The 21,530-nt window shown below is 48.8% G+C and overlaps 2 protein-coding genes across 8 annotated transcripts; one reads left to right on the forward strand and one right to left on the reverse strand.

Annotated features, from left to right (window-relative positions):
- The first annotated feature begins 264 nt into the window (after positions 1–264).
- On the forward strand, positions 265–18,806 carry myo5b (myosin VB). 6 transcript variants are annotated; one of them, XM_086135290.1, is made up of 40 exons: positions 1,249–1,589; positions 4,436–4,546; positions 4,613–4,784; positions 4,985–5,129; positions 5,218–5,374; positions 5,779–5,922; positions 6,089–6,170; positions 6,338–6,445; positions 6,819–6,928; positions 7,273–7,538; positions 7,599–7,680; positions 8,441–8,581; positions 9,097–9,219; positions 9,550–9,633; positions 10,383–10,511; positions 10,610–10,707; positions 11,046–11,132; positions 11,768–11,879; positions 12,294–12,505; positions 12,610–12,766; positions 13,038–13,277; positions 13,415–13,660; positions 13,749–13,842; positions 13,948–14,078; positions 14,141–14,260; positions 14,336–14,470; positions 14,719–14,805; positions 14,883–15,125; positions 15,192–15,286; positions 15,381–15,512; positions 15,678–15,876; positions 16,050–16,143; positions 16,218–16,352; positions 16,560–16,711; positions 16,816–16,902; positions 16,994–17,144; positions 17,448–17,751; positions 17,822–17,996; positions 18,083–18,163; positions 18,277–18,596. In XM_086135290.1, the coding sequence occupies exons 1-40, from the start codon at positions 1,563–1,565 to the stop codon at positions 18,463–18,465; spliced, it is 5,637 nt and encodes a 1,878-aa protein (XP_085991416.1). In that variant the 5' UTR covers positions 1,249–1,562; the 3' UTR covers positions 18,466–18,596. The 6 variants fall into 6 exon arrangements, with proteins under 6 accessions (XP_085991412.1, XP_085991414.1, XP_085991416.1 ...); XM_086135286.1 differs by lacking the exons at positions 1,249–1,589; positions 15,381–15,512 and adding an exon at positions 265–351; XM_086135288.1 differs by lacking the exons at positions 1,249–1,589; positions 15,381–15,512 and adding an exon at positions 265–351 and having other exon boundaries at positions 14,147–14,260.
- Positions 18,599–21,226, reverse strand: capslb (calcyphosine-like b). 2 transcript variants are annotated; one of them, XM_086135299.1, is made up of 5 exons: positions 21,091–21,222; positions 20,680–20,893; positions 19,707–19,884; positions 19,422–19,631; positions 18,599–19,284 (listed from the first exon to the last, which is right to left on the reverse strand). In XM_086135299.1, exons 2-5 carry the CDS (start codon positions 20,814–20,816, stop codon positions 19,183–19,185), a joined length of 627 nt encoding a protein of 208 aa, XP_085991425.1. In that variant the 5' UTR covers positions 20,817–20,893; positions 21,091–21,222; the 3' UTR covers positions 18,599–19,182. The 2 variants fall into 2 exon arrangements, with proteins under 2 accessions (XP_085991425.1, XP_085991424.1); XM_086135298.1 differs by having other exon boundaries at positions 19,422–19,884; positions 21,091–21,226.
- Positions 21,227–21,530: the final 304 nt, after the last annotated feature.

Consider the following 21,530-nt stretch of genomic DNA (forward strand, 5'->3'; position numbering starts at 1 on the left):
TGATGCAAAAAAATCCCAACTACTAGCTGGTCCGAGTCATAACCCTCAAAAACTTTCAAAATCAATTTTTGGCTTGAGCACCTGCATCCAAAAATAATCTATGCACGTGCCTCCTACGCAGTGCACATGTCAAACCAGTTGATGGCGCTGATGTGACATTAGGATTAATCTTGCGGAAAAATCAGTGTGGCAGTTCTGGGCGGGACGGCTGGAAGCTCATACCTGTAGAGGGAGTGTTCAGGAAGGGAGAGTTTCGTCGGCTTCCCACTTCCCCACACGGGAGACACGTCACATCAATATCGAGACCACACATGAAGAAATATGAGCTCACATTATAACCCTTACAAAAAGGTAAGCGCTCATTTCATTTCTTATGTCAAAGTGCTTGGAAACACAAGATGGTTATTACAGCGCAGCAACATGGTTAGCAGCTCCAAAACATCTCAATCGGTTAAAAGTGAATAGAAATATTTGTGTTTTGATTAAAAGTATGTCTTCAAAAAAATACGTTGATAGCTGTTTAAATAAGAATATCCATTAAAAAGGCACACATTTGAAAGTTAAGATAAAAGAATAAAATGACCAAAGGTTTGCTGAGGACAGTTCAAATAAGGCCAAAACATACTGTAAGTGATTAAATTGAGTTAGAAAGTCAACAAAAATTTCATTTGAAAATTAAAAAAGAAAATGAAAAGGTGGTTGAAGATTAATGGCGAATAATTTAATTTAAAGTGAAAATTGGAATTTTTAAACATGTTAGATAAAATGTGTCAGTAGATGGCAGGTCAACTAAAAATAGGTAATTAAAAAATAAAAGAATAAAAAGTTCAAATGCCGGTTGAGGTTAATTTATGGAAGTTTTAACAAGATCAAAAGTTATGAACGTTTTTGCCAGTCGAGGGAGGTTGAACTATTCTTTAAACAGAATTTGAAAATAAAAAGTAAAAGGACTGGTTGAAAGTTTTTGAAAAAAAACTTAAATACACAGGTAGTATTCGTCGGTTGACCTCAGTTTAAAATAAAAAGTAAACAAATGTGAACATCAAGAATGGAAACTTGAAAGTTTAGTTGAGGATAGTCGAAAAAAAATGATCAATCAAAAAATAAAGAGTTAAAATTTGATGGGTGACCACTTTATTAAAAGGAGAGCAAACAAAAAGTGAATTTTTGCAAAGTTTATTTTGAGTCCCATAACGTCATCGTTGTGTCTGCGATGATGTCATAGCACGCCCCCAATCACAACGCACGTCAATGCAGCACCTGCGTGGCGAGGTTGTACTGTCTCTTTAAGCGGTGCGCGTGCACGTCAACAAAGTCAACCCGGTGCCGTCCATGAAAGAAACTCGGCAACCGGATGGTCTTGCACACTCACCTCAAATCAAGTCAACTCTTCTCTTTCAAAGAAAAAAAGAATAGTTGGTAGAAGAAATCGCAACGGCCGCCGTTGCGGAAGTACCTGCCAAGATGCACCTGTCGTGAGCGGCGGCGGCGGCGGCCGTTTCCGGGTTGGACGCGCACGCGCGTGTGTGGACTTTGGCGGTCCTCGGGAAGTAAAAAGAAACATGTCCGTCAACGAGCTTTACACGACGGTGAGTCAGTCGAGTACTCCATTAATTAGTTAGTTGGTTGGTTGGTTAGTCAGCCAGCCTGCCTGCTTGTTGGTTCGGGAAGAAAGACGTTGTCGCTCGCTTATTTAGTGACGCCTATGGGCCGACTTGGTGACGCAAGAGTGCGCGAGAGCACCTGTCGCTTACCTGCCGTGATATGGGCGACGCAAATAGGGAAGAAAGATAACGCCATGCTTCCCGCTTTGGTTGGATTCGGTTCGGCTCAGTTCGGTTCGATGTTGTGTGTACGAGGAAGTTGCTGCTTGTGTTGCCTAAATGTCTTGAGCAGCTACAAATTATTTGGAGTTAACTCAAGTAAGACCTATCCTCTTCTAGTGTAATTGGACTCAAGTAAGAGTAAAAATTCTGCCTCGAAATAGTTATTTAAAACGAAATATTCTCCAAAAAAACTGCTCCCGCACTAACTGGTGAGCAGAGGTGACTAGCGTTGACCTAAATTCAAATTATAGTCAAGTAAGTACTGTACTGTTACTCCAGAACAGGGGTCAGCAACCTTTGTGAAAGTGAGAGCGACTTCTTGAGTCACGGTACTGATTGACTCAAAGGTCTACCAGCTTGAAATAAGTTACTTGCTCAAATGACCTTTATTAATGTTACGATTGTGGTCTTCTTAATCATTAATGTGCTTCATTAAAGTGAAGGATTTCTCACAATAATCAGGACACTGATATCTGTCAGTATCCAAGACAGAAATCTGCCAGTGTTTACATTTTCAAATGATCACTTCAACCGTATTCCGAGAAAATCACAAGTCTCCCAAATCACTGGTGAGCCATTTTTCGAGCAGGCCCACAGTCTGTGGTTCTTGGAGCTCGGTGAGCTCTGCTCTACAACAATATAATTCAATATGACTGACATCCAGTGAAAATATGAGTTGTATGTTCTAAATATCGTTCAGCACTTAATGGACATTGTGATTTCAAATATGGAAACACTTGCAGAGATTTATGGCAATAATGTTGCATATTGATAGTCATCTATTTCCTACCTTGGTACGTCATTGTCATGATTATTGTGAGAAAGGATCAACACAGATCAGGAGTGTGCAACCTGCGCCATGTGTGACTTTAGAAAATAATATTGAGTCCTGAACCCTGACCTTCAATGAGGCGAGGCGAGGGAGGCCTGCAGTTGTTTCCAAATTGGACAACTTGGCTTTCTTTGTGACCTCCTTAAGGGTCCTCAAATTGATTGTCAATGTCGCAAGCAGCCGTTCGAGGGTAGCAAACATTGATCTCATCATGTATTCAGATGTAGAAGTCATTCTGCTACTGTGAGCATGTTTTTTGGAGTAGCCCTCATCTTTTTCTGCGTATTATTACTATTATTATTTTTGCTACTGCTATTATTATTAAAGTGACATGCTGCTGTTTTCAAAGAGGACAACAACTGAAGCTGAGTTGAAAAGCTCCTTGAGCAAGCACCTTTTATTGTCAGAAGCAGACATTTCGGCGGAGTGGCAAACTTGCCTCCTTAAGTCCTCACACGCACACACACACACACACACACACACACACACACACACACACACACACACACCTCCATCTGCTTCCTCTGCCACCTGCAGCGCAGGATTAAAACCAAGTCTAGGGGTCCTCACAACAGATGCTGGATAGACACAACACAAGCGCACAGCCGTACCCCACTGACTCATAACTAACGACAATGACTCACAAAAGTTGGACATGCTGCATGTTGGTGACCTCATCATGACCAGCACATGACATGTGCGACATTAGCTAGGCTAATGCGTGCGCTTTTGTGTGTGAGTGTTGGTGTTCAAGCGTGTGTATGTTTGTGTGCAATTGTCTGCACGTGCGTGTTTGGCAGTTTGTGCACAAAAGTGAGTGCATGCGCGCGTTTGTAAATTTGTGTGCTAATCTGTGTTTGTTTGTGTGTGTTTCTGCACATGTCCGTATGGGAGTTTTTGTTTGTGTGTGTGTGTGTGTGCGTGGGCATCTTTATGTCCATGACTTATGTGCACGTGAGTGTGCACGTGTAGTTCCTGTACATCTTGATCCGCAGCCTCCTCTTGGTGGGTGGAGCTTCCTGCTATGAGGAAGCTTGAGGGGGCGTGGCCTCCTCAAACAGGAAGTCTTTCAAATCAGTCTTTTGTTTATTGATGATTATTAACGGTGATTATTAACGATTGATTGATTGGCTGTCTTTATCTGTCTTAGTTGTTGCCATGCCTTCATTGTGGACTTTGTACGAGATATGAAGCCCAGTTGCTTATCAGGCCACGCCTCTTTTCTTCTTCTGTATTTTTGATATGCCAGATGCAGGTGTCTAACTCCACCCCTGCCTCCATTCACCCCCATCGCAGGACATTTCAATCTTGTTCTCCTTCCACACAAACCTGCACAACAGCTTCTTGTTCTTGTTGTTGTTGTGAAAATACCCCCCCACCCGCCGTTGTTTCGCGCTTTTGTTGGGGGATTAATTGATGAGAGGCCCCCAGCTCCTCTCACTGACCCCGTGGCCGCACGTTTGGCGCAGCACTCGCATTGTATTAGTCCACGTCTTGACTGCGCGCCCGCTGCTCTGTAAGCACTGATTACTCATGAGTCATCGCTTGTCGTGGGTGACTTGTTGCGTGCGTGTTTATGTCTGTTTACATGTGTTTTTCTACATGTCACTCTGTGTGTGTGTGTGTTTGTAAATGTGTGTGTGTGTCTGTCTGTTTGTCTGCATGTGTGTCTAGTGTGTATGTGTGTGTCTGTCTGTGTCTCCACGTGTACATGTGTTTTTAATCTTTGTGTGTGTCTTTATCTATGAATGTGTGTCTGTGCGTGCGTGTATTTCAGTACACGCGGGTATGGATCCCGGACGAGGAGAACATATGGCAGGCGGCGGAGATCAGCCGAGACTTCAAGCAAGGAGAGTCCGTGCTGCACCTCTGCCTGGAGGATGGCACAGTAAGCGCTTTTATTGTGACATCTCGTCTGTGACATGGCTGACTCTGCGTTACCATCTCGTCCCAGTCGCTGGAATACCCGGTGGGCCCCTCGAGCAATGCCATGCCCTTCCTGCGTAACCCCGACATCCTGGTGGGTGAGAACGACCTGACGGCGCTGAGCTACCTTCACGAGCCCGCCGTGCTGCACAACCTCAGAGTGCGCTTCCTGGAGTCCAATCACATCTACACCTACTGCGGTCAGTGCTGCCACCTCCTGAGGTTTTCCTGGCTCAAATTCAGGGGAAAATAGTTCTTGCTTCCGTGTCCTGGAGTAATCGTCACCTGTTTGAAGCCCCCCCAAAACTTACCACCACATTTGCAGTCGGGAAGAAAATCTCTCCTGCGTGCCTCTTGTACTCTTACCATGGTGCTGAGTGAGTAGCGTCGCTGTGCGTAGGTATCGTCCTTGTGGCCATCAACCCGTACGAGGAGTTGCAGATCTACGGCGAGGAGGTGATCAACGCCTACAGCGGTCGGAACATGGGCGACATGGACCCGCACATCTTTGCCGTGGCCGAGGAAGCCTACAAACAGATGGCCAGGTGGGAGCGCGACGGTGGCGGAAAGCATTAGCGTCGCCGCCAGCAGGAGCACGGCAGTCACGTCCCCCCACTGGGTTGCGTTTCTCAGGGACGAGAGGAACCAGTCCATCATCGTGAGTGGAGAATCGGGAGCAGGCAAGACTGTTTCTGCTAAGTATGCCATGAGGTTCTTTGCCACCGTTGGAGGATCTGCCAACGACACCAATGTCGAGGAGAAAGTCCTCGCCTCCAATCCCATCATGGAGGTCAGTCTCGTCCAGTCCCATCAGGAAGGTCAGCCCATTCTCGTGGACACTCCATATTATTCCAGTCTACTCCAATGTTATGGGGTCCAGTTTAGTCGCTCCAGTCATGTGTGTGGGTCAAGTCAGATCAACACGACTCAAATTAATGCACTAGTAGTGTCTCAGACTATCATGGAGCGGAATCTAGTCCAGTCTTGTCCACATGAGTCTGGACTAGCCTAGTTCATTTGCCAGGTTTAGTAAACATCATGGAGGTGATTGTAGTCCACATGGTTTATTGAAGTGAGTTGAGTCCTCTTTGGTTTATTCGGGACAGTGGAGAGGAACTTGAAGGTGGCCAATGTTACGAGTATCTTCCTGCTATTGACGCGTGGTACCTTTCTTTGTACTTCATCTGGGCTTAGGCCATTGGGAACGCCAAGACCACGAGGAACGACAACAGCAGTCGCTTTGGGAAGTACATCGAGATCGGGTTCAACCGCAGCTACCACATCATCGGAGCCAACATGCGAACGTACCTGCTTGAGAAGTCGCGGGTGGTCTTCCAGGTGGGTCAGATGTAGGAAAGTTGCTATTTTTGGTCATATGCAGAGGTAAACAAAGGACAAAGGAAGCAATGAAAAGTGTAAATATGTTTTTTCGAATGTCGGAAATAAGCAGAGTGGAGAGAGCGGGGATGGCTGCGGTCTGATGTTTTTGTTGCTGGTGTTGCAGGCTGAAGATGAGCGCAACTACCACATCTTCTACCAGCTGTGCGCGTCCGCCTCTTTGCCGGAGCTGCGAGACCTGAGCCTCAGTGAGTCTTCTCCACTCCGAACATGCTGCTTCTTTTTGCAGTGACGTGGCCAGGCCCAGCTGTGCTGTCATCACGGGACTTGTTTCGACTTGCCCGCAAAAATATGACGTGACTGAAGTTGATCTCCACTAAAACACAATGATCCCATTTCTGTCCTTTGCTGCCAGCCAGTGCCGAAGACTTTGTGTACACGTCCATGGGTGAAAACATCTTCATCGACGGCGTGAGTGACGCTGACGACTTGGACAGAACCAGGCAGGCCTTCAGACTACTGGGTGAGTGCCCCCCCCCCCCCCCTGACCCCCCTTGGTTCCCTCACTCACAACGCCCTTTGTAAATGTGCCAGTGTTAGCGTGACGCTAACACTGGCACATTGCGTGACGCTTGTTGGCATTCACGTAGTCCCTTGGCAGTTGACAAGAATGTCACATCCATTCAAGCGCAGCAACTGAATCGAAAAAAAAAACAAGTGCACAAAGCCAGTTTGCTTGGGTAAATTACATAGTTTGAGGAAGTCTGTAAGAAGTAGTGGTAAAGGTAGTTGGCCTAGTCGGGCTTGTTGGGATGGTTAGTGATGTGAGCAGTTCCTCCGACTGATATCGCACTTTGACGTCTTCTCATGGCCGTCCTCACGATGCGTGTGTGCAGGCATCAAAGACGCCAGCCAGAACGCAATCTTCAAGGTCCTGGCGGCCGTCCTGCATCTGGGCAACATCGAGATCTACGCCGACAGGGACGGCGAGTCTTGCCATGTCTCGGTGAGTACTCGCTTTGGTTTCATTCTTGGCTTTTCGTCAGTGGTGATGATGTCTCAACTGTTGGACGTCAGGGTCGAACAGATTGGTTTTTTTTTTTTTCTTAATTCTGCTGCTGAATCGATGTTTGGCAGGGGAAAAAAATGACACAACCAACAAAGATTGACAGAATTGCATACTTGATGTCAGGTTTGATAGAAGAAGCACACAACAAATATTCAAATAAAAGCATCCGCCTGTTTTACATGTTAGCATCCCCGGTAAAAACAAAGAGTTTGATTGCGTGGTCATGTGATCATGGGCCGCCAAGTCCCCCCAACGCTCCTGACGGCCGATTGTCATTTCAGAGCGACGACGTCCACCTGGCTCACTTCTGCAGGCTTCTGGGCCTGGAGCATCCTCAAATGGAGCACTGGCTGTGCCACAGGAAGTTGGTGACGGCGTCCGAGACCTACGTAAAAAACATGTCGGCCAAGCAGGCAGGCAATGCCCGCGACGCCCTGGCCAAGCACATCTACGCCCGCATGTTCGACTGGATCGTGTCACACATTAACCTGGCGCTGCACACGACCTCCAAGCAGCACTCCTTCATCGGCGTCCTCGACATCTACGGGTATTGCCCCCATCTCAGCTGCTCTCATCTGGTCCCGGCTGATAATTGTGTCGCCCGCAGGTTTGAAACCTTTGAGATCAACAGCTTTGAGCAGTTCTGCATCAACTACGCCAACGAGAAGCTTCAGCAGCAGTTCAATTCGGTGAGGTGCCCCCTAGACTTAGAAAGTTGAGTTGAGTGTCGATGAGACGCGGCGTCTCGAGATTTGAATGACAGCAGTATATGTCACAAGTCGCTTAATTCTCTTGCAAACACACAAGGATTCAGAGGGACTGACCACTCAGGGAGGGCGGGGGGGGATGAATTGGAACCAGAGTTACAAAATGAACCATCAGCCGTTGCTTTGTGCAGGTGTAAAAAGCAGGATTTGACATTCAATCATCTTGAGCGAAAACTAGGGTGAGCTTGAAACACAAACTGTTTTCCTTCTTGTTCTCTCAAATTTAGTGTCAGGCAAAATAGTGTGCTGCCATGTAGTGGCTGACAATGAAATTACAAAATACAAAATAATTACCATTAGGAACAAAAAAAATCTTCCAAATAACGGTATTGAACTCGTCATATAGGGGACATTTTTGTTTGCTTCCTTTTTTGAAGAGAGAATCTTTGATTTCCATTTCAGCATTTAAATGGGTCGTTCTTGTGATGTACATTGGTTGACCCACCCCCCAAAAAAATAGACGCGCGCATTTTTTGGTCCTTTCGGAAAATGGCAATTTGGTCATAAAACTGCTAAAGACATGCGCTGTCCTTGAAATCGCGGCCCCCTCTGTCATTGAAGTTGCCCTGCAAAGGGGGGGAAATGAACAAAAAGGCAACCAAGATTTGGGTGAGAGGGAGGAAGCTGTGTTTTTCTTGGCAGTGGGTGCTAATGATGTGTGCATGATGTGATGCGTGTCCAGCACGTCTTCAAATTGGAGCAGGAGGAGTACATGAAAGAGCAGATCCCGTGGACCCTCATCGATTTCCACGACAACCAGCCGTGCATCGACCTGATCGAGGCGCGACTCGGCGTGCTCGACCTTCTGGACGAGGAGTGCAAAGTCAGTCGCTTTTTCTCCTTCTCAGAACATAAACACTTTTGACTTGTGACGCGGGACTAACGTCCTGCCTCAGCATACGAGTTAAATTTGCTTGGTGACCGCTCTCACATCTCAAGTCATCTTTTCCCATTGTGGCACACTTGTGTGTTGATTTTTATAGCAGGCTTACTTATTTCTTGGAATGATTTTAGTCTTGTAAAATTTTGACTTGCCCAAAGAAAAAAAAAAAAAAGAACATTTCTCTTGTTTTTTGATTATTCTCATGAAATGACAAATTATTCTCGATGACTATTCTTGAAATATAACGCGTTTGTTTTTACAGCTCTTTTTCTGATATGATTCTTCAGGTAAATGAACCTTTCCGCACAGTTCTTGTCATGGATTCTCATCAAAATGGGTTTTCTGGACTTAATTATTATTCTGCGACACATCAACTTGACTACTTTCTCGCCAAAGTACTGTGTACGACCTCCGTGGACTTCCTGATGATGCGCTTCCTGTCGATGCACTTGCAGGTCCCCAAAGGAACAGATCAGAACTGGGCTCAGAAGCTGTACAGGCAACATGCCTCCAGCCCCCACTTTCAGAAACCTCGAATGTCCAACTCTGCTTTCATCATCGTCCATTTTGCTGATAAGGCGAGTGACGGAGCCTGCAAGTTTTAGTGTTATTAATTTCTTTGAAATATATGCTAATTTTGGATATTAGTGGGGCTGGCCCCATCCCAATCCAAATCCCCTGCCTATAGTAGGGGACCACTGTACAGTAACTTAACAAGTTGTTGAAATACATTGGATAGATTGGTCCATCTTCTGATCGCATCAGTGATCGATTGTCATTATTTTTGTACTCACTGATGGACGCCAAAATCCTGATTTTCCCAAATCTGTCACAAAAAAATGGAAAATCACTTCTGCGTTGCTGCCGCGTTTGAGCTCCTTGCATGTATGGCACGCTGTTGCCCCTAGGTGGCGTACGAGTGTGCAGGCTTCCTGGAGAAGAACCGGGACACCGTGAATGACGAGCAGATCAACATCCTCAAGGCCAGTAAGGTGAGATTCCAAATTCCTCCCAAGACACGATACATATCAGGGCCCAACCGATGAATTGGTCAGTCGATAACGTTGGCTGTTATTAGTCCGTTAAGGAACCACAATTCTTTTTTTTTTTCTTTTCAATTAATCAGCTCATTAATTGGTGATCTGAAATGCCTAAAAAAAAATCCACATCAGCCCTTCTGAAGATATCCAAAATCTCTGTTGAAATAGATGACGTGAGATTTACATTAAATTTTTATAGGCCGCAGTTGATTTTTTATTTTTTTTTGGGCAGAGAAAAATTCCAATTACTGATTAATCGGCTGGAGGATTTAAAAAAAAATATAAACTGCATAAAATATGTTCTCCGCTTCAATGTTACTTCGGTTCTCAGAGTGCATTGCGTGGTGCAAAGCATTTAAATACGGTAATGACATTATCAGCACGTTAATCCATGTCAGATATGTTTGTGCTGCCAGTAGTTAAAATTGTGTCATACTTAACACGTTTATATTTGATTAATATTGCTTGTAGAAATTAAAGTTTGCTTTGTTTTGAATGCCACGTCCGTAGAATGAGCATATCACCAAATTTCATTATATACTTTTGAGACATAAATAATGAAACCGATGTTACTTGTGTCCAACTGCGGTCACTGCTTGGAGTACATCAAGGTCAAATCAATCGACAAACATTGGCCATTTAGCTGATTATTTTGGCCCATGTTTGAAGGGCCGTAATCGACTGAGTGTGTCCCCCCCCAGCTTCAGCTGGTGGCCGACCTGTTCAGCGGCGAGGACGGCGGCCCCAAATCCGCCAGAGTCAACGTGCGGCCCGCAAAGTCCGCCCCCAAACCACCCAACAAAGAACACAGGAAGAGCGTCGGCCTGCAGGTGAGCGCCTGGCCCGCCCTGCTCGGCAATGGCGGAGGTGCGCGCGTGATGGTGCACAACGGCTTTGTTCACGTCTCGCCCGGCGCGCTCGTGTTCAGTTCCGCAGCTCTCTGCATCTTCTGATGGAGACACTCAACGCCACCACACCTCACTACGTACGCTGCATCAAACCCAATGACGTCAAGGAGGCCTTCTCGTAAGTCAATTATCGTGGGTTCCCCTCCTCCTCCGATGTCGACAGCGCAAAGGTGTCCACAAAGGGAAATGCCTCACCAAATAAACACACAAATACAGCCTGCACGCCGACAGGACAAGCACACATCCCAGCAAGTCAAACCTACTGTACAAATCTCCCAAGTGAAGCACGCACGCAACATACCGTAGAAGCGGAACATCCCATGTTAACAGCACAAACACACACGTGAGTGGCAGATGCTTTCATGTCGAGGAAAGCCAGTGGGTGTCACGTACTCGTTCCCTTTTGCTGACGCGCGTCACATGAAAGTTCACGTCCTGTTAACGTGCGCGTTGCAGGTTTGACTCTGGTCGAGCAGTGCAGCAGCTGCGAGCGTGCGGCGTTCTGGAGACCATCCGCATCAGCGCCGCTGGATACCCGTCCAGGTCATACCCTCCTCCTCTTTGTTGCTTGCTCACTTCCTCCATCCCCGTCTCCTTTCCTTCCTTCTTTCCCTCCTTGCCTTCACCCCTCCTTCCTCGCTTCATCAGAGAACATTTACTGCTGAGAGGCTGAAACGGACAATTTGAAGTCAAACGAGGTCTCGAGAGAATTATCCACTCCCAAAACAGTTGGCGATGAATTTGACGATCAAGTCATTGTCACTTATTTGATTAACTGTTGCACCTTTAAATCAATTGTCAAAATAGTTTTTGATTAATTGGCTAATCAATTTGTTGTTGATTCATCGGTCAGCAATATAGTGGTTTGTTAATTTCAAAATGAATTATTTTTAATATATTGAGGATTTGGACGATTTGAAATTAAACGTGTTCTCTCAACGTTGAGCCGATTATCAGACTAGTTTGATTAATTTGAAAGTCAATCAGTTCCCAATGAATTGTTCACCCTCTGTTTTAATTTTGAGGCCAAAGCCTAAAAAACAAAACAAAAAAACCCCAATCAATCGGGCCTTTTTTCATCCCGCCCAAAAATCAACAGGTGAACCACGCCTGTAATTGGGACTGTCACTGTATGTCGCTGGCATAAGAAAAATCTGAAATGAATCCTGTTTGTACAGGTGGACATACAACGACTTCTTCAGCCGGTATCGCGTGTTGATGCGCAAGTCGGACATGTCATGCCCAGACAAGAAGTTAGTGTGTCAGAAGCTGTTGGAGACGCTCATCAAGGTGAGAAGCTACAAAAAATGCCATCGGCAAACGCACGCCACTCAACTGCACAATTGCCAACAAATTCCAGTTGCACGCCTCGCCACTCACTGAAACTCCGTCACGCCTCGAGATACAAATCCAATTTGTTCTCTGGCCACGCTCGCTTGGAAAAGCGTCTTTCTCCATTGAGAGAATGCGGGGCAATTCTAATTTGCTAATTTCATAACAAAAAATAGCGCTCTATAGCATTGTACAGTTATTAAAAACAAAAGTTATTTTCATTTACCTCAAATGGTGGTGAACTAGCCTGAAGTACACTCTTCAGTCAGGACGCAAACGTGCTCAACGGGTAGATACAAACAGCTTGACGGCGACCGTTGTTTTGTTTGACTGATGAATGGATTGATTGATGGATTCTTGTGGGCGGGCCAGGAAGGCGACATGTTCCAGTTGGGAAAAAGCAAGATCTTCTTCCGGGCGGGTCAGGTGGCCTATTTGGAGAAGTTGCGCGCCGACAAGTTCCGCGCCGCCTGCATCACCGTCCAGAAGACGGTGCGCGGATGGCTGCAGAGGGTCCGCTACCAGAGGGTCCGCAAATCTGTCATTTTGCTGCAGAGATACGGGCGAGGATACCTGGCGCGCAGGTCAGTCCACGCTCCCATCCTCGAACGTCGTCATATTCGTAAACCTCGTTTTCATTTCTCAATGCCTGCTGATAATCTTACATCCCCATAACCTCTGACCACAGATACGCGGAATACTTGCGCCTGACACGCGCCGCCGTGGTGTGCCAGAAGAACTACCGCATGGCCAGAGAGCGCCGCGCCTTCCTGAACGTGCGCCGGGCCACCGTAACCATCCAGGCCTTTGCGCGAGGGATGTTCACACGCAGGATCTACCAGGAGGTAAGACACACATGGATGCATGTGCTACAAACAAAAGACACAAGAGTGAGTACAAACAACAAAATATGAGTCCACTTCGAGTGAGAGTCACCAAACATGTCAACGAATAAGCGAGTTGCATGTGAATGAGGTCACGGCAACATGAAAGCATGCGCTTTTGGGGTGCTTGGGGTGGACAAAAGGAGCGTTTGTGAGCAGATGGGCGGCCTGACGTTGTCAATTTGGCCACGCCACGCCACGCCACGCTATGCCTTCTCCTCCCTGTTTCCAGTTCCTGCTGCACCACAAGGCGCTGATCATCCAGAAGTGCGTCCGCGGCTGGCTGCAGAGGCTCAAGTACCAGCGGATGTGGCGGGCCGCCGTGGTGCTGCAGTGCGCCTACAGGCGCTCTCGGGCGCTGCGCCATTTCAAGACGCTCAAGACGGAGGCGCGCTCGACCAAAGGCCTGAAGAAGCTCAACACGGGCATGGAGAACAAGATTGTACAGCTGCAGAGGAAGATGGACGACCAGGTAGCGTCACGCGTCTGCACCCGCGCATGGACGTTTCTTCACATACCCACGGTTGACAAATGTTAACGACATCCCTCGCGTATTCCTACGTCTATTTTAAGATATTCAAAATGAACAATTTTTCCGCTGATGTGTAGGGAAAGGAGTACCGCGAGCAGAACGAGCAGCTCCTGCGCGCCAACACCACCCTCGGCACAGAGCTCAGTCGCGTCCAGCAGCAGATGCAGCACCTGCAGCAGGCGCGCAGCCAGCAGGGAAGCGCCACTCAGCTGACGGCGATGCGGGCTGAGCTGGAGGCGCTTGGCGTGCAGCTGGACGAGGCCCAGGCCCAGAAGAGCCAGATGGAGGAGCAGCACCGTACCGAGAAGCTGGTGCTTACCCAGGTGAGAACGTCGTAGGGAAAAAAAAGAGAGGAAAAAAAACACTGCTCGTAATCCGCCGTGTGATCGAGCTCCACGTCTTTCTCGGCAGAGGGTGGCTGAGCTGGAGAAGGAAAACGCATTGCTCAAGAGCCAAAAGGAAGAACTCAACCAGAAGATCAAACAACAGTCCAGCCGCGCCCAAGGTCAGCCAATTGCACCGCGGTACACCGGCCCGTCGTGGGTGAGACGATTGCACAGTATGAGCTGTTCACAGCCGGCGTATCGTTTGTGTGTGTGTACGCCCGCAGAGGATGTGGGAAGCGCGTTGCTGCGCGCCGAGATGGACGCCGAGCGACGGCGCTACCAAAACCTCCTGAAAGAATATTCCAGACTGGAGCAGAGATACGACAACTTGAAGGAAGAAGTTTCTCTCGGCAAGGTTGGATTTATTTTTTTTTGTTGCTTCCTTTTGGACAAAGGACACGTTTGACTTTTGCGCAGTTCCAGATGGGCCACCACCGAACCTCATCCAATCAGAGCAGCCTGGAGTCGGACTCTAACTACACGTCCATCTCCACCTCGGAGGCGGGAGACGCCGACGACGCCCTGCAGCTGGTGGAGGTCTGCGTGACGTCTGTGTGCGTGCGTGCGTGTTGGAGAACTTTAGTGATGCTTGTGTGCATGTCGCTCCCGCAGGAGATGGGCGCCGACAAGGCGGCCATGGACATCAGCATCTTCGTCAAGCTTCAGAAGCGCGTGCGCGACTTAGAACAAGAGAGGAAGCGGCTGCAGGCCAGCCTGGACAAAATCGACGAAGCAGCCAGAAACAAGGTTAGCGCGTTAACACGTTAGCACCGTTTGCTCATTGGAATGGAAATAAATATGAGCCAGGTTGGGTCCTGTCGATTCACCTTTTCACCTTTTTTTTTTCTCCAGTATATCTATTAGTACTGTAACTAACGATTATTTTCATAATCCATTCATCTGTCGGATGATTTTTATTTTTTTTAATATGACATGGCTCGTCTGTCCATTTGAAAAATCATATGAACTGGCCGCCAACCGAATGCAACTTCCAGAACTGCGAGGAGGAGACAGCCAAGCGTCTCAAGAGCGCTGCTGACGCAGAGCAGGAGGCAGCAGACTTGGCCTACAATAGCCTGAAGGTACTCTAAATTCCATATTTTCTTTCCCCATAAACATCATAGCCATCTTTTGTGACGTATCAACCGGGCGTCCGCAGCGTCAGGAGCTCGAGTGGGAGAACCAGCAGCTAAAGAACGATCTCAACGAGTTGCGTCGCAGCGTAGGCGAACGGGCGGCGGACACCGACGCCTCCAAACAGCTGCGCGATGGCTACGACATCCTGATGAGTCAACTGAAGGCAGCCACTGAGGAGCTGGACGCGCGCAAGGAGGAAGTGGTCATACTCAGGACGCAGATCGTCAGCGCCGCGCAGCAACACGACCACAACAAACACGCACAGGTGTGTGGACGCAGGTGTCCGGCGGGTGGTGCTGTGTGTTCATCGTGTGGTGTTTTTGTGTTACAGGAGAACGAGAGCGCGGACGAAGTTGACCTGGGGACTCTACCTTCGGACAAAGACCAGGCTCTGATGGTCTACCAGCAAGTGTGCCAGTCCAAAAAGTAGGTTGACCTCATTCTGCATCCAGCTGCGCTTCTTCGCTAAGCCCCGCCCGCACGCTCCCTGTCCCTAACATCTCAGCCCTCTCCTTGTCAGCCTGCTTGCCTCTTTCTCTGACGCCTCTTCCTCTTTCTCCGACGTCACTTCCTGGCCCGAGTCTGACTGGGCCGAGCTGAACGAGGACGGAGAAGTTTTGCTGGCATACGCCGGGCTCAAACAAGTCACCAGGTTGCCATTTGCTCCTGTTTCTTCTCCTCCCCTTCCTGTTCTTGTTCTGCTCCTTGTCATGCTGGTGGGGACCTGCCGTGGTCCGCATTTCGCCCCCTGGTGGCGCCTTTGAGTGTCTGCACCATACTCAGTGTTTTTTTTTTTTTTTTTTTTTTTGCGGGTTAGACTCCTCGAGTGCGAGCTTCAGTCTCAGGCACGCCAACATGGCGAGGAGGTGGAGGCGCTCCGGGCCGAGGTGGAGACGCTGAAGGAGGACGTGGAGAAGAAGCAGGAGGCGCTCAACTACACGACGTCCTTGTCGCCGGAGGCCCTGCTGGAGTACAGCGTGCAGCTGGAGATCACCAGGCTCACCAACGACAACCTGGTCAGTGCAACGCAAATGTTGCACTCGCCACGTAACGCCACCTTGTGGAACGGGGCGCTCATGTAACACGTGTGAAGCGTGTGCCCTGACGTGCGCATACGATGTAGTGTGTATGTGTGCGATAGGCGTTTGCATGTTGGCTGTGCGTGTGACGTGTGATGTTCCTCACGCAGGACCTGAAGGAGCTGGTGGAGAAACTGGAGAAGAACGAGCGCAAGCTAAAGAAACAGCTGAGGATCTACATGAAGAAGGTCCAGGAGCTGGAAGGTAAGGCAGGACACGTGGCCCTTCGCCATCACCACGACAGTAACGTACTCCCTTGTCACGGTGCTTGTTCTCAGTGAGTCACAGCAGCAGTCGCACCAGGTCCGACTTGGGTCGCCACGTGACACTTCAACGCAAGGAGAAAGACTTTGAGGGCATGCTGGAGTATGATCAGGAAGACGAAGTGATGCTCATCAAAACGCTCATCACAGGTCACACGGCGCTTCCTCTTTGGGTGGATGGCCCGATTGGCCAATACTCTTTATTTCTTAATCAGCCAGTTTATGTCAAACACATGACCTGACAGCTGTCATGGATATAGTAAGAAAAGAATGGAGAACTTTCCCTAAATAACATGACATGTTAGGGTAATGACCACCCCACTTAGCGCCCCCTCCTGGCCTGTATGTGTTTTACAGATATGCGTCCTAGCATGTTGTCAGGCACAGTCCCGTGTCTTCCGGCGTACATTCTCTTCATGTGCGTCCGCCACGCTGATTATGTCAACGACGACCGCAAGGTGGAGTCTCTGCTCACCGCCACTATCAACGCCATCAAGCGCGTCCTCAAGGTGAGAGCCCCACACACACACACACACACACACACACACACACACGTGTCTGGCGTGACGCTCTCCCGCTCCCACGCCTGAGCTGACATCCTTGTTGTGTGCAGAGGAACGAAGACTTTGAGACGACTTCCTTCTGGCTGGCCAACACCAGCCGCCTCCTGCACTGCCTCAAACAGTACAGCGGCGACGAGGTGACGGCAACGCCGCCTTCGAAAGTTGACGCCATCTTGACACTTTCAAGTTGACTGCCCAAGAAGTTGAACCGTGTGTGTTGTGCGTTAGGCGTTCATGGTTCAGAATACATCAAAGCAGAACGAGCACTGCCTGAAGAACTTCGACCTGGCCGAGTACCGACAAGTTCTCAGCGACCTTTCCATTCAGATCTACCAGCAGCTCATACGCATCGCCGAGGCCACCATACAGCCCATGATTGGTCAGTACTTATTCTACTTCCTGAAAGATTGTCCCTCAGTCAAGCCGCCAGCGGCCATTTTACGTTGCCACTCGCTAAGCCCGCCTACCTTGAATATGTCGATTTTGCCACAGCATTTTTTTTGGATGCTGAGTCCAAAAATTACATCTTCATCTTTGTATTCTTGGATCATGTTTCAATGGGAAAGCCAAAGCAACAGACCCAAAGAAATGAGCGCGGTTGCATAATCGATTGTCAAAATTGTGCTTATTTAGCCTGTTGTTGGGACCCTTTTCTCTTGTCTCATCTTGTGCGGCACGTCAGTCTCGGCCATGTTGGAGAGCGAGAGCATCCCGAGCCTGGCGGGGGTCAAGCCCGCCGGCTATCGGAACCGTTCATCCAGCGTGGACAAGGACGGGAGCGCCGGCAATCCAGCCGGCGGCTACACGCTACAGGCGCTCATCCGCCAGCTGGGCCTCTTTGACGGTGTCATGCGCGACCACGGCCTGGACCCCGAGATCGCCGGCCAGGTGGTCCGCCAGCTCTTCCACTGCGTCAACGCCATCACGCTCAACAACATCCTGCTGCGCAAGGACGTCTGCTCCTGGAGCACCGGCATGCAGCTCAGGTTTGCCGAAGAGCGCGCGTGTGTGTGAGATATGCTATGAATGTGTTGACTGGCGTTGGTGCGTGTGCAGGTACAACACGAGCCAGATGGAGGAGTGGCTGCGTGCTAACAAGTTGTACCAGACGGGGGCAGCGCAGGCACTTTGTCCCATCATTCAAGTTGCTCAGCTGCTGCAAGTCAAGAAGAAAACCTCGCAGGACGCCGACGCCATCTGCTCACTGTGCACTGCCCTCAACTCCCAGCAGGTGACACCCCCCCCCCCCCGAATGGCCACCAGCCCCAGTCAATCAAGGCGACTGACGCTCTCCTCCTCCTTTCTGCTTGCGTGCAGATCGTCAAGATCCTCAACTTGTATACGCCGCTCAATGAGTTTGAAGAGCGCGTCACCGTATCCTTCATCAGGAACATACAGGTGACACACACAACACTGAAAATACGTGTGAGAGTCTTTGTTAGTAGCGTGAGAGTTTGTGACTTGGCAGTGAGTATGAGAGCGCGCGCGTGTAACGGAACGTGTCCGTGCAGAAGCAACTCCAGGAGTGCGAAGCGGCTGGTGCGACTCAGGAGGGGGGCGTGGCCAAGGAAGCCCCCCAGCTGCTGGTGGACACCAAGCAGACGCTGCCGCTGCTCTTCCCGTACGCGCCGTCCTCGCTGGGCCTGGAGACACTCCACATTCCCGCCTCGCTGGGACTCCACTTCCTGGTCAGGGTCTGACCTCACTTCCCCGCCAGCGGGAGGTGACCATTATTTATATGGACGGATTTCAACGGGAAGAGTTTGGTTGACCTTGATCACAAGTCAACGTTTGTACTCATTTTGTAAAATACATTCAGTTTGAAACAAGACGTTCCTTTCGCAACTGAATTTATTTGTTACGGAAGGACGTTGTCATGATATCAACATATTCCCTTCTGTTTTCATTTCAGCCAAATATTCCACTACCTCGCAGGATGAAAGAGTATACGATTCATGATTTCTGCCCTCCGTCAACTTGCCCCCAGAGATGGTGCACTATTCAATCAATCATTAAATCGACTGTACTATGTAAACGTCAATCCTAAAGTAGATCCTTTGGGCATATCCTAGTCAACCATATCACAATTCCTAATGCGCAAATTTTAGTTGGATCATTTCAGCCATCGAGTCAACTAGTCCAATGGGCTGCAGTCCACTATGTAGTCAGTCCACTGTAGAACAATCCTGACTCGAGTGTATTGGATGAATGGCGTCAGTTCATTTGTAAGTCGGCCACCTCACCTGAATGAAAATGCGTTTGTAACGATCGGGGAGTGAGCAACGATGAACTCCGTTGGCAATCATTCCCGACTCCACAATCACTACATGGGGATTTCTAGTGGACTTTTTTGGAACTCCGGGTCCACTCCTTAGAAGGAAAAAAATAAATCCCTGAGCCAGTGAGGAGTCGGAATTTCAGAGCTTCCACGCATTCCTCATCATAAGGATGAAGAAAGCGTCGTTGTCGATGGAGGCACTGACGCCGCAGTAGTAGTTGATGAACTCTTCGTGTGTCACCTGCGTGAGGTCAAAATGGCAGCAGCTCGTGAATTAAAAAAAAAGTAGCGCCTAGTTAAAATAGCACCGCTAGGGTTAATGTACATTTTTCCCTGGGAACACAAAGTTCCACAACATCTGTTATGTGCGTTTCCTACCTTCCCGTCTTTGTCGTATGGCGAATCAAAGTTGTCAAGGAAGGTCCTAAACACCTGCTCCTCGCTCCATTCGCCGTTCTGGTATTTGGGGTGATACTTGGCATTGTAGACACCCCTAAGGTCGTCTACGGTGATCACGCCATCTTTGGTCTTATCCAGTTTGTGGAAGGCCTGCATGACCACGTCTCTGCGGGCCTTGGACATGGCAGGCTGCCAAGGACAGGTCGCCATCAGTCGCAAGAGAGCGGAGTGGCGTTGGGGACATGGTCGGCATGGCGCATTTACCCGTAGTGTGATTAGGAACTCGTCAAAGTCGATGGAGCCGTTACCGTCGCGGTCAAAGCGCTGGAAGATGGCCACCGCTTCCTCTTTGTCCATCAGGAGGCCGTATTCGTGGATGCCTTTAAGGAACTCCTTCAAGTCCAAGGAGCGGTTGGCGTCATCGTCCATGATCCGGAACGCTCTGAGGGACAAAGTAAAAGAAATCCAATGAAGAGGGACAACTGGAGAGTGTGCACATGCTCCTCAAAACCAAAGCTAGTTAGCCAACATGTTGATGCTAGCCAGTTAGCATAAATGTTTTAGGCTAAAAACGCCGTACCATACATGGTCGTTTTTTGGGGCTAAAATCGCCTTACTATACATGGTCGTTTTTTTCGGCTAAAAACGCCTTACTATATATGGGCGTTTTTTGGGGGGCTAAAAGCACCTTACTATAATCAGGGGTGTCAAAATCAGGGCCTCGATGGGTGCTGTTTTCCAAGTCTCCCTGTTGTAACACACCTGATTCAAATGATCAGATCATCAGCAAGCTCTGCGGAAGCCTGACATTGAACCTGTTCATTTGAATCAGGTGTGTTGCAACAGGGAGACTTGGAAAACATGCAGGACAGCGAACCTCCAGGACCCGAGTTTGACACCCCCGCTTGAGACTGTACTCCATCAATTCAATTCCAGGCTAACTTAGTCGTGGCTGGACTGGATTCAAACCCTTAAAGGTCAGTGATTACACTCATCGTTGAGTATATCACACTAGACTGGGTACAACGCGTCAAAACAACTCCAAATCAGCTACTAAATATTACATTTGTCCGCGACACTTCTATCGGTTCAAAATCGGGCGACATTCGTATAGTCTGATGTCAGCATTAGTGGGTGTGACTTGCCGGGTTAAACAAAACTGTGCTGGTCTATGCTGGGTTTTTTTGTATTGGATGGGACAACTTGTTTGACTTAAAAACAAGCGCACATGTCTCACCTTCCGAGACCTATAATGCCAGCCGAGCCTCTGGCCAGACACTGGAGGCGGAGTCTCTCGAGCGGGTCGGAACATGACGTCAGCTGCCGTTTGGCGTTGAGTGCCATCTCTCGGTCGTGCCTGGAAGTTCCTGCCATCTGTGACGCCACCACGATGTCTGTTTAACCCCGCCCACCACCACTCCTCTTGCTTTTCTGCAGGAAAGTTCTTGTCACTGCCCCCAAAAAATATTTCAATTAAAAGTCAACAAATGTCGTCACTGTCAATCGCACAAACAGGATGATGTCTTTCCGACACGTCCGAGTATTCCCAAAGCAAAACTACAGAACCATAACCTGCTAGTTGAGGATCCTGCGTGTTTGTTTTCTTTCTTTGCAAAACATTTAGTTGTTCTGACCCTACTGGACTCACCTGTCACTCAACACACACCGGAAGCGCCTCCCGCGGAGGGGAAATCTCCCAACACCCTAAAGAAAACACGACGAACGGAAGCGTGAAATGTGAGTACAAGAGTTGCCTGAAACGCCGCCGTAGCCACGGAAACGCCCCCTCCTCCTCCTCGCCCCCCGCCCCCCTTTGAATTGCTCGTTTGGAACGATCGCTGATTGTACTGTCAAGAAGCGCCAGTCATGAACGCCAGGTGCAGCGTGACCAATCGCGCTTCTATTTTGCTTAAGCAACGCCCTCTAGATGTCTTGCTCGGAGAACGAGCGCTGATTGGACATCGTACGAACGTTAACCCTTGAAAACCCTTAACTCAACCGTAGCACTTTAAAACAACCGCCGCTGTATACAAAGTGCTCTACATGGAGCAAGAATCACTTTAAAACTTGAACTTTATCTTGAAAGCT

The sequence above is a fragment of the Hippocampus guttulatus genome, chromosome 17, assembly GCF_054856545.1.
Source record: "Hippocampus guttulatus isolate MCC_2025c chromosome 17, RoL_Hgut_1.0, whole genome shotgun sequence".
Classification (NCBI taxonomy): domain Eukaryota; kingdom Metazoa; phylum Chordata; class Actinopteri; order Syngnathiformes; family Syngnathidae; genus Hippocampus; species Hippocampus guttulatus.

Coding starts and splice junctions, on each gene's coding strand:
- capslb (XM_086135298.1), bottom strand. CDS start 20,816: ATGGCAGGAACTTCCAGGCACGACCGAGAGATGGCACTCAACGCCAAA. Junction 19,885..20,679: donor GGCATTATAGGTCTCGGAAG/GTGAGACATGTG, acceptor TTTGTCCCTCAG/AGCGTTCCGGATCATGGACG. Junction 19,285..19,421: donor CATACGACAAAGACGGGAAG/GTAGGAAACGCA, acceptor GACCTCACGCAG/GTGACACACGAAGAGTTCAT.
- myo5b (XM_086135290.1), top strand. CDS start 1,563: ATGTCCGTCAACGAGCTTTACACGACG. Junction 6,171..6,337: donor GCTGCGAGACCTGAGCCTCA/GTGAGTCTTCTC, acceptor CTTTGCTGCCAG/CCAGTGCCGAAGACTTTGTG. Junction 11,880..12,293: donor TGTTGGAGACGCTCATCAAG/GTGAGAAGCTAC, acceptor TGGGCGGGCCAG/GAAGGCGACATGTTCCAGTT.